We start from the raw sequence: 11,659 nt of genomic DNA, 5'->3' as shown, positions 1-11,659 counted from the left end.
CTAAGGGGACTGGGTCCTCTCCTCACTGTCAACAACTACTTAGGGACACGTGACGTTGTCTGATGACTCACGAGGGCAAACGAGGCAGACGGGAGGGGAATTATCGAGCATCGGGTCAAGTTTGCCAAAGAGTTACCGAATCATTTGTTTTTTTTTATATTTTCCCTTCTCTTTTTTATCAGTTATTCACATTATGCTATATAAATCGGTTAACGAAAATTTCGAGAGCGTTCAGGTACCAAAGAAATGACGATTGGTATTCCGAGTGCCAACCAAGTGCTTCCGGATTCTTGTTCGATGATTCTTATTCAATAAGTGTCAATTTAATCGATAATTGGATTTAAGACTTGAAAATAATTATTGTGTACAGTTGTTTCAATTAGGCGTAATGTTTGATTTAGGAATTATTTGTAGAATAGGATCATTATTTTATTATCATTATCATCGATTATCCACAATCACTAATGTTAATTGTTAATTGTATTTAATAAACATTATTTTTTTTCGGTTTTTGAGCATTTTTTCTTGTTTTTATTTCTGGGAGGAAGAATGACTTGGTTTTGCATCATTTGTGTGAGCAATGTACACTGAGAGAAAAACGACAATGTTCTCAAACAAGTCTTACTTGTGCCAAGAAAATAGTTTTTTGAAAATTATCAAAAAAGGATTTTTTTGGGCGAAACATGCAGAGGGTGCGCCGAAATGAAAAATATCTGTCGCAAAAATAGATTTAGTAGTTGAAAAAAAATTGCATTCTCTGTACACGCAAGAAATGTCATTTCTAGCACTACTCCTTCGTTATTCGATACTCCCATACGCATTTTGCTCCCGAAAAATCTTTGTTTTATGCGAAACAAGGGATAGTAGATTTTAGTTCCGGCTGTCTAATAATCACAGACAACAAATGAACCCTTAAATGAAACAATAATAATGATATGATAGCAATCTTGTAACTTGGGGATAAAATATTTGTTGATAAATTTTCCTCTATATGAGATATTTTCATCCTGAAAAGGCACCGTCTGGTGTGAATTATCCGCCTCTTGAGCCAAATATTTCGTTGCTGTCGAAAGCAGAACAATTATTCATGTTTGAGACTCTTAAATTCGAACCAAACCAATTATTTTTTGGCAATTTTCAACTAGCGATTTTGTTTTCCCTAACAAGACTTGTTTGACAACGTGTTTGTTTTTCTCTCAGTGTAGACACTCGTCACTTCGTTTTTTCGACCTTCAACCCCGCAGTCATCACAACTCCTCCTTTCTCTCTCGATTTATCAATTTTATCCTACAATTGTGAGAAGCGAACAAATTATCAGACTTCGAGCTATCAGACGAGAGATGAGGATTAATTCCAGCAGTTGATGTCACTCAGTTCTTGGATTTAATAACCGAGTTGACTCGATAATAATTGTTGAATTGAGTAATTGAGTCTCGGGTGTAATGAGTTCGTTTGTAGTGAATGAAGAATTTTTATCGGAAATGTATGTGGAGATGATATAGAGAAGTGCGGTCTTGTACACTGAGAGAAAAATTTCTGAATATTTAGATCATTTATTTGGGATAAGTAAATTATGGAAATGAAAAAAATCATCGCAAATCAAGACGGAAAAGGCGAAAACATTGAAGTAAAATGATATCTTATAAAATAATGTAGCGACGAAATCCCTAATTTCTGGACGACTGAGCCATATTTTTTTTATTTATTAAATGTCGATCAATAGAAAAAATGATTAATCACGTGATTAATATTATTGAAAGGTGAAATAATCAGTACAATTTTCATTTTATTTATGGAATATTCAATGCAAGTTGACATCGTCCAGATATTGACCTGTTTACCCTACCCCCCATCGATTTCAATCTCCGTCGCCTGTCCACGAAATTTCAATTTTTTGTGAAGACAGCCGAGAAAACTCAGCCATATCTATCTATTCACTTCTTTGCTTCTTGAGAAAAATTTCCACGTTCGAAGAGATATCTATGATAAGCTATTTATGCAGCTGCGTCAACAACAGATAAAGAAAAATAAAATAAATTCTATGAAATTTCGGGGGATGTCACAAAAATTACGAAAATTTCTACACGGAGAGAAATATTCAATAATAATTACGTATCTTTTCCGTAATTCCAGAGCGCAATGTGGTTGTACACTGAGAGAAGAACAAACACGTCAAACAAGTCTAGTTTGCGCCAACAAAATCGCTAGTTGAAAATTGCCAAAAAAGAATTTGTTTGGTTCGAATTTGAAAGTCTCAAACACGAATAATTGTTCTGCTTTCGACAGCAACGAAATATTTGGCTCAAGAGGCGGATAATTCACACCAGACGGTGCCTTTTCAGGATGAAAATATCTCATATAGAGGAAAATTTATCAACAAATATTTTATCCCTAAGTTACAAGATTGCTATCATATCATTATTATTGTTTCATTTAAGGGTTCATTTGTTGTCTGTGATTATTAGACAGCCGAAACGAAAAACTACTATCCCTTGTTTCGCATAAAACAAAGATTTTTCGGGAGCAAAATACGTATGGGAGTATCGAATAACGAAGGAGTAGTGCTAGAAATGACATTTCTTGCGTGTACAGAGAATGCAATTTTGTTTCAACTACTAAATCTATTTTTGCGACAAAAATTTTTCATTCCGGCGCACTCTGCATGTTTGGCACAAAAAAATCATTTTTTTATAATTTTCAAAAAACTATTTTCTTGGCACAAGTAAGACTTGTTTGAGAACTTTGTCGTTTTTCTCTCAGTGTAGCAAATTTCACGAGTGTCACGTAATTTTTTCCTGAATCATGTGAAAAATTACGATACCGTCACTCAAATTATCTGAATTGATTCCGTAATCGGTGAGCGAACAGTGAGTTCCGCAATTTGTACTGAACATTTCTCTCCGTGCATAAAAAAAACGTCAATAGGTCAGAGAAATTGGCTTTCCAATAGCAGACGACATTAATTATTTCGTCAATTTTTGGAAGAAACTAGAGCTGAGGGTGATAATCAGACCTCGTGTGTACGTGGGCCAGTTTCAAGAGGAAACGTACAATTTAACAATTGTGGTCAATTATTTTTCTAGTCAGTTCTTTGATTGGCGATACGAGACCGGCTCAAATGGGTTTTCTCTTCAGGGCAATCAACTGTCCCTCATCATTCATTCACTTTTGATCGGCTAATTTGTCCCCGTGCCTCAGTGAGTGATATCTTCTTTAATTCGTCGCCTTTTCATCCAGAGAACTCCAACGATCTTTCAATATCAAAGTAAAAAAAAGAGATTGTTAACATAGATTACGCGGAGAAAGAACACTCACATTTTAGCAATTAATGTCATTTATTCAAGTTTAACGCAACAGAATGATTCATAGATCGTCCTCTTATCATGAACTGGTCCATTTTGCTCCCCCCGATGCCATGTTTTTTTCTCTCAGCGATATTTTAATCGTATACTGTCGATCCAGTATTTCGGGATGCGCATTGCATCACCGAGATACTATCTCAGTTGACCTATTAAAATTTTATTATCAATTTCTTACCAATTTCTACGAAAACTATAAATTCAGATTTTTTGTACAGTCTATTCTGGTGATATTTCCCCTAAAGCAAGTATTATTTCCAAGTATTATTTTTTCACTGTTATTTTTCTGTCGCGCACTATAAAATTGAGAAATAAGCATTTTTTTACTGGATTGTTTTGACTCACATCGCAAAATTGAATAAAAACAAGTGAGAAATTGCTCTGCATTGCATTCCGAATGGTAATTTTGCACACCATTTCCTTCTATTATTCTAGAGAAGTCAAGGAGTCACGCACGAAAAAAGTGGATAGAAAAACCTATCGAATTCGTTGGAAAATTCTACTAAATTTCTATTAAACTTTCTATTAGTTTTTGGCTGATTCTATTGACATGTTGAATAGAAAACATTCAATAGAAAAAGTCAACAGAATTCGATTTTTCTATATAACTTATTCTTTTCATATATTTTCTATAGAATTTGCTCGACTCAAATTTTCCAAGTTTTTTTCATTCTATTTTTCTATTCTTGGCATCAAGAAAATCAAACGAAAAAACTCAGAAAATTTGAGCCAAGGAAATTCTATAGAAAATATCTCAATAGAATAAGTTATACAGAAAAATTGAATTCTATTGACTTTTCATGTTAATAGAGTCGGCCAAAAACTAATAGAACAGTTCAACAGAAATTCAATAGAATTTCCTAACGAATGCGATAGGTTTTTCTATTAAATTTTTTCGTCCGTAAATTCGAGAAGTTTCTTAAAATTTCACAAAAATTCAAGGAGTTTCTAGAAATTTCGATTGAATTCAGGGAGTTTCTAAAAAAATCGAGAGAATTCAAGGAGTTTCCCAAAAATTCGAGAAAGAAGGAACCGTTGCAGCTCTCCCATTTCGTTACCAACGGTGCCATGTTTTTTTCTGTCAAACTGTCGATCGAGCATTTGGAAATGTGCGTTGTATCACCAAGATACTATCTCAATTGACCTATGCCCCACCTCGATCCTGCAACCGCGTCTTATCTCCCCTACTCCTACTTGAGATGCTCCAGCATTTAGATCTCACTCACTTTGTGTCGAGGACTCATCACGGGAAGATCAGAAAAAACATCAATTAGAATCATTATGAAGAACTTTTTGGTGATTCTTGGAGTTGCATGCGTTGCACTCGTTGGGGCTGATGTTGTGCAGTTCCAGCCCTGCTCATACCGTGAACGTAAGTAACTACAGTTTTCAATAAATAAATCATCTAAAGATTCTTTGAATTTTCTTATTATAGACTGATTCTACGATTTTTGTTATTTATGTATTTATCACGGGGATGGGTGCACTGAAAAAAAAATATTTTCTCGAACAACTTGCACGAAAAAATTTAACAGAAAAATCTATTTTTTTTTAATTTGAGAAAATTCACTTTTTCGTGAGAAATACGTCTTGTTTGAGAAGTTTTTCGTTTTTCTCTCAGTTTCATTTAGGGAGAGATGTCCGAGGAACTTCTTCGTAAAGAATTAAACTTCCGATAAAAATTTCTTCTTTTTTCAGAAAAGAGTTACTGATTTTAAAAATTCATGCTTTCACCGTGAATCGTTGAAGAATAAGGAAGATTTATCAATTTCAGAAGCGCAATCTGTAAATACAGTACTACAAGTCTACTTATTTTCAGTGAACAATATTCTTAAAACAAGAATAGCGATTTTTAGAATTAAAAACAATCCAGTTCTGAAAACTGCTGAATTATCTCAATAATCAGTTTTTTTTTTGAGAAAATTTCATTTTTCATGAGAAATATGTCTTGACATTTTATCCTAAAATCAATCATTCCCAAGATAATTTTTTTTTGAACATTAATTTAAAATAATGGAGTCAAAAGATTAAATTTTTTCAGAAAGATACTTGAAACATGAGTAGAATTATTTAATTTTTTAATAATTCTGATCAATTGAGCGATGGCGCCAGATTTTTTAGGAAAATCTTGACAATTATGCCAGATTTTTAAAGAAAATCTTAGAATAAATGAACATTTCTCATATTAAAAATGTTAAATTTATTCATTTAAAAAACGGCAATTTTCAAAAAAAATATCCCTCGATATTCGCTTCAACAAGCAATCAATGAATAATTTCAAATAAAATCATATATGTGATAATGTGATTTGGTTTTACTCTCCAGCCACTCAGACCAACTGTACAGTCCACGAACTGCGTATAAACCCGTGTGCAGAAGCTGCAGAGGGTAAGCCATGCCGAGTGAAGCGAGGAACTGATGCCAGTATTGAATTCGATTACACAACGAGTGAGTTTAACAATAGAAAACAAATCTTCAACTGTAAACCTTCAGTACACATCTCCAGTTGAACGAAACCCACATCATAACGCATTCTATTCTCCATTTCCTCTAAAATTCGAAGTCATTTTTCATTTCGAATCGAAGCTGTGGAATCGTTTAAATTCAAGTTTCAGATTTTTGCTTCTGAATGTGACACATTGCATTCGTCAAATATGAAATTTATATTTTTTTGTGTGACGATGACTGATTTTAGTGTCAAGAGTTTGAATCTGCTGGTTTTAGACCATGTCCGTACGAATGTATGTCGAAATCATTTCAATTATGGCTTGAAATACTCTTTTGAATGTTATCTTGGTCGAGTTCGAAGATAGCGGCGATCGCACCATTTGCTTTGTAATTATAGCCTTAAAAAGCATTTAATCGAGGTTTAATCGTGGTTTATTCGGGATTTAGTCGGAGGTTAATCAGGGTTTAATCAATGTTTCGTCAAGGTTTAACCAATGTTCAGTGGAAGTTTAAACCAGTTTAATTTTAATTTAGTCGGCGTCTGTTAAATGTTTAACCAGGGCATATGGAGCTCATGTTAAGACATTTGGGACATTCAGGGATCATATTAAGGTTTCATAGCTGGTATATCTTCTTCCCCATTTTACCATTCAGAAGCAAATTGCTAATTCATTAGCAAAAAAGTTATACTGGTCTCAAGTCCAGTTTAAGGAAAACTATTCAGGAGAAAAATAAAATTTAAATAATTTACTTACGACCGAGGAGACATCAACATTGATGTATCAACAGCAAGAACTCTAGTGATATCAAATTTTCCATTCATTTTGTTTTCACTCAATCTGTCTAATTTGAAATGAATTCAGTTCACTAAAAAAATTTATCTCAAATTGTCTTTTAAAAAAACTATTGAATTTTCTGGAGGTTAAACTTCAGGAAGGATCTCTACTAATCCGAAAGTAATGACAGAACCCCGAATATGCACTTTTTCGTTTTATTTCGATTAATCCATTCGGAAGCAAATTGATAATTTTTAGCAAATAACTATGGTTGATTTGGGCCTGTGCAATGGGCCACTTGTTTCATACGCGTGACCTTTCCCCCGAGTCAGTTGTTACGATTTGTTATGATGACTCAACACAGCTTCATTGATAATTCCCCTGGATTCTCCTGAAATTATCATTTCATCATCATCGTAAATCGAAAAAGTGGCATTCTAATCCACGATCATATTTCAGACTTCGCGGCTGACACGCTGCAGGGACGAGCTTACTGGGCCAATAAGTTGATGGATGTGCCCTTCCTGGGAATGGAAACTAACGCCTGTCTGTCCACCCCTTGCCCCCTTAAAGCTGATACCAAACAGACTTATAAAATGGCTCTGCATGTAGATACGAAGTACCCAGCTGTAAGTTTAACCAACTGTTGATAACTATAATCTTAAAACGATAAACAATCTCATTTATTCAGTGAAGACTTTTTGATGAATATCTATGGAAGATGGGGAAATTTTTTATCAGACGTAGAAAAAGTAGAAGAGTTAGGGCAAAGAAGGCTTCAATCAATGGTCAAACAATTTGATTTAGTAAAGACTTTTTGGTAAATATCTCTGGATCGGAGGGAGATGGGAAAATTTTTCGTGGAAACTTTCTTTCCGCAGAAAAAACTTTAGGACTACAAAAAAGTTTTCTCAATTAATAATATCAAAGTTTTCACTTTTGATATTATTAATTGTGATATTTTCACTTGTAAAAGTTTCAACTATTGTTGAAGTGAGAGGTCTAGTTCTGAAATTTGTGAAACTTGTGAAATTTCAAGGAATTATGTTGATAAAAAATGCACAATTTGAGAAGAAGTGAAGATGAAGATGGAATTAAAAAATTCTAATGAAGTGAAGGTGAAGGGAATTCAAGTGGAGGTATTCTTGAGTTTGGGATTAATTGATAATTCGATGTAATTAAGCGCAGAATATTTATGTTTTAATTAAAAATTCAAGGGATATTAGTGGTCACACGGCTAGTGGGCGGCTCCGGGCATCATGAATTTATGACTGAATCAATGAATGAACTTAATTTGATTGAATTCTCAGTAAAATAAAAAATTCGATAATTTTACACAATGTTTATTTCATTCACATGCCAAAGAATTGCGTAATTAGAAATTCACAATTTGATGAAGAAATCAATGAAAACTGAAAATTTCAGTTAATCGTTCCATGAAAAAGAATAAGGATCAGAAAAATTCGAATGAAGGTGAATATTCATATTCAGTGCTCAAAAAATGTGACATTTCAAAGTCTTAAAATTTTAAATATCAAATTAACCATCAATTTGTACATTTAAATTTCGAAATATTCTATCAACGAATAATTTAGGCCGGAAGATTGACGATTATTTGGATAATCGAAAAATCAAGTACTTAAATTTAGAATTAGCTTGTTAACTAAAAATTACATTTCAATATTATCAAATATTTTATTCATCATTAATCGGAAAATTGAGTTAATAAATTCTATAATATTTTAAATTTGTTAAATATAGTTAAACTTTGAACAATATAATGAGATAATCTGTTTCAATATTGTCAAATTCTAATATTATTGCTGTTCATATCAATTTCTGAATTTATGAATGAATCCACGAACGAATGGCAATCGAGAACGAGCACTTGAACTTTCAGCCAATTAATTAATCAGAAGTGACTGGACGCAAAGAAACTCTCAATTTAATTGTTCAGCAATGGAGAATAGTTGCAAGGTCGCTGTCCCGTAGATTAATAAATCACCAAATTGTGAAGCGAGTATTCAACAGTCTAATAATAGCCCATGATAATTGTCACTCTTTGGGAAGTGAATGAGTGGACATGTGTAACACTTTCTGCCGCTCTCTGATAATTTTCAATCCATTCAATAATTCAATTTGAAATGAAAGCTCGTCTTTGGTCCACGAGCTTTCATTCATCCAGAGGCAAATAACTTGTTTCAGAGGAAAATTCACTTCTTCCTCTTTTTACAGTTTTATTCTCATTTACTCCATCAGTTGTTCATTTGCTCAGACAAGTGAATACAACTGTTTCAATTTTTTTATCTCAACTCATTTTTTTTTGTTATTTTCGCAGAGGAGTTTCGACGTCAAATGGAAACTGTGGAATCAGCAGGAGCAGGAGTGCTGCATCGTCTTCCAGATTAAACTGACCAAATAAACAGAATATTTTTTGCAATTTTTGTGAATGCATTTCATATCCGTTCCATTGTGAACACTCGAATTAATCGAATTGATTAATAAACAAGTTGCAAATTTCTTTTATATTAATATAGTATTGTTTTTTTGGCTTATAAATTAGCAATATGCATCACCTGCTTCTATAGCATATAATGCATCGTTACATATAAAAAAAAAAGGAAATTTTATTAAATTCAATGAAATTTCTTCTTTAATTTATTATGTTGCATTTGCAATTTTCTTAAAATATTTGATGAAATATTAAATATGAAATAATATATAACTACACCATCCATTTATTCGATGAAAGGGAAGTCGAAGTAGACCATTTTTATGACAATTGAATCAATTTTGACCTTTCTTTTTTTTATTCAAGTAAATTTTACGAAAAATGGAAAATCAACAAACTTCAATGGTATGAGAATAATTTACGAAATTCTTTTATAAATTGAATGGAAGAATAATGCTATCTATATTATGGAATAAATTTGAAACATCATGTTTGAGGAAACCATCAAAAAGTTAAGTTTCAGAGCAATTTATGAAAAATTCTAAATTTAGGAAAATCATCATAAAAATCAAGCCAGCGAATACAGCACGCATGAAAAAATTCAATAGAAAACCTAGCGAATTTCTATTGGAATTCTATTAAGAAATTCTATTTATTTTTTGCGCCGATTTTATTGGATATTCAGTAAGAAAAAATCAATAGATTTTGGATTTCTGTTGGAATTTTTCTCCTCAGATTTTTTCTATTATAATTATTGGGCACAAATTTTCTCAGTTTTTTCCCGCTGGATTTTGTTTCACTTCCCATTACAGAATCCGAGTGGAAAAGACTTAGAAAAGCATTTTTATAGAAAAAATCTCAAGAGAAACTCCAAACAGAAATTTGAAATCTATTGACTTTTTCTTATCGAATATTCAACAGAATCAGCGCAAAACACAAATGGAATAGCGAAGGTGTCAATTTCGATTTTTTTTTTGCGATTTTTGCTGCAAACATTGGACATTTGAGGAAATTGTTGGGAGAAAGTAATATAGAATGGATATAGACAGGCTTTTGGACTGAATTAACGAGAAAAAAAATACCCGCTGCGGACAGGATTCGAACCTGTGCGGGCAAAGCCCATTGGATTTCGAGTCCAACTCCTTAACCACTCGGACACCGCAGCTTTACTCACGTCGGTCTTTCAAATTGCGAATTTGTTCGTGATTACGCTTTTTCATTGTTTTGGGCAATTAAACATTTTCAATTACAGCAGCATCAACTCATTCATTAACTCTTTTTATCAACACTAACTTTCGGAAGTTGAAAATTTAGTTTTCAATTTAATCTGTTTATTATTTACTTATTCAACTATTGATTAGTTTTTCTATAACTGGATATAATGAATTATTAATTTTTCAATTCTTCAAAATTGCAGTTTTCAATTTTATATTTGATTTGATTTAATTTTATTTATTTGCGTACAAGAACCAACAGCCGGAGCCAATGGCAGATTCGTGAAGATACATACGTCAGTTGAAACAATGAATTAAATATCTTATATAAATATAAAATAACATCTAATCCATACTTGATTAATTAACGGATTAAAACGATTTATTATTTTAATTTTTTACTTTCTGCTGAATATTAAAGGGTTTCGGCGATGAAATGCGCATTGAGGACTGGAAAATGAAAAAGTTGTGAAGTAAAAAGTGAAAAAAAACTCATCAGAAATTAAAGTTTCACCGGGCAAAAATTTCAATTCTATTTCCAACTGTCACTCCCTCAAAAACGTAACAGGAACCTCACTGACAGAGATAAGAATCAAAGGGCTCGTTCCTCCGGTACATTTACACTGTTTCCCATTCCCCGTGAGATGAAACTGGAAACGAGGAATAATTTTAGTCACGCTCAGCTCGCCCAGTCTCAGCTGTTGTCGGCGGCCGGAAGTGGCTTGGGGTGGCGAGTGTTCTTGAATTCCGCGTGAGAAACGAAAAAAATTGAGGTGAAGGAGTGCCTTCACTCTGACCAATGAAACCGATTCAATGTGTCAGAGAAGGAGAAGAAGTAAAGACGAATGGGAAACGAAACGTATGAATTCGAAATCCCCCGGAGGTTGACTTCTACTACGTGACCCACATTCCATTTTCGATTCGTACTACCTGGAGAATGCGCCAATTACTATTGTATGAGACTGATGATAGTGAAGGAATAGTATATTTTGTCATTTTGTGACAAAAAATCTCGTCACAACCCCCATATGACCCCCATAATCCTTATTCTGATCCTTATGACCCTTAATCTTGTCCTCGTTACCCTCATTCTGAACCTCATAACCCTTATTTCGACCCTCGTGATCCTTATTCTAACCCTTGTGACCCTTATTCTAACTCTCATGACCCTGATTCTGAACCTCGTGACTCTTATTCTGACCCTATGACCCTCATTCTGACTCTCATGATCCTGATTCTAAACCTCTTGACTCTTATTCTTACCTTTAATCTGACCCTTGTAACCCTTAATCTTATCCTCCTTAATCTGACCCTTATTCTGCCCCTTACAACCCTTATTCTGACTCCGATGACCCTGATTCTGAACCTCGTGACTCTTATTCTGACCCTATGAACCTCATTCTGACTCTC

General features: G+C 33.5%; 1 protein-coding gene and 1 non-coding gene across 2 annotated transcripts; one reads left to right on the top strand and one right to left on the bottom strand.

Moving 5' to 3' along the window:
- The first annotated feature begins 4,570 nt into the window (after positions 1 to 4,570).
- Positions 4,571 to 9,115, top strand: LOC107039236 (MD-2-related lipid-recognition protein). Its single transcript, XM_015258753.2, has 4 exons — positions 4,571 to 4,731; positions 5,685 to 5,807; positions 7,043 to 7,212; positions 8,922 to 9,115. Exons 1-4 carry the CDS (start codon positions 4,641 to 4,643, stop codon positions 9,003 to 9,005), a joined length of 468 nt encoding a protein of 155 aa, XP_015114239.1. The 5' UTR covers positions 4,571 to 4,640; the 3' UTR covers positions 9,006 to 9,115.
- A 1,003-nt stretch (positions 9,116 to 10,118) lies between these two features.
- Positions 10,119 to 10,200, bottom strand: Trnas-cga. Its single transcript has one exon. It is a non-coding gene; the product is annotated as a tRNA-Ser (tRNA).
- Between the last annotated feature and the right edge of the window lie 1,459 nt (positions 10,201 to 11,659).

The sequence above is a fragment of the Diachasma alloeum genome, unplaced genomic scaffold (genome assembly GCF_001412515.2).
Source record: "Diachasma alloeum isolate Michigan unplaced genomic scaffold, Dall2.0 Dall_scaffold_00295, whole genome shotgun sequence".
Taxonomy (NCBI): Eukaryota; Metazoa; Arthropoda; class Insecta; order Hymenoptera; family Braconidae; genus Diachasma; species Diachasma alloeum.
The sequence above is the reverse complement of the archived record's forward strand: the minus strand, read 5'-3'. Positions and strand labels throughout refer to the sequence as shown.

What these genes read in the sequence shown, in the direction of transcription:
- LOC107039236 (XM_015258753.2), top strand. Translation starts at nt 4,641, where the DNA reads ATGAAGAACTTTTTGGTGATTCTTGGAGTTGCATGCGTTGCACTCGTT. An exon ending in TGAATTCGATTACACAACGA is followed by an intron (nt 5,808 to 7,042) that starts GTGAGTTTAACA and finishes ATCATATTTCAG; the next exon opens with ACTTCGCGGCTGACACGCTG. An exon ending in TAGATACGAAGTACCCAGCT is followed by an intron (nt 7,213 to 8,921) that starts GTAAGTTTAACC and finishes TTATTTTCGCAG; the next exon opens with AGGAGTTTCGACGTCAAATG.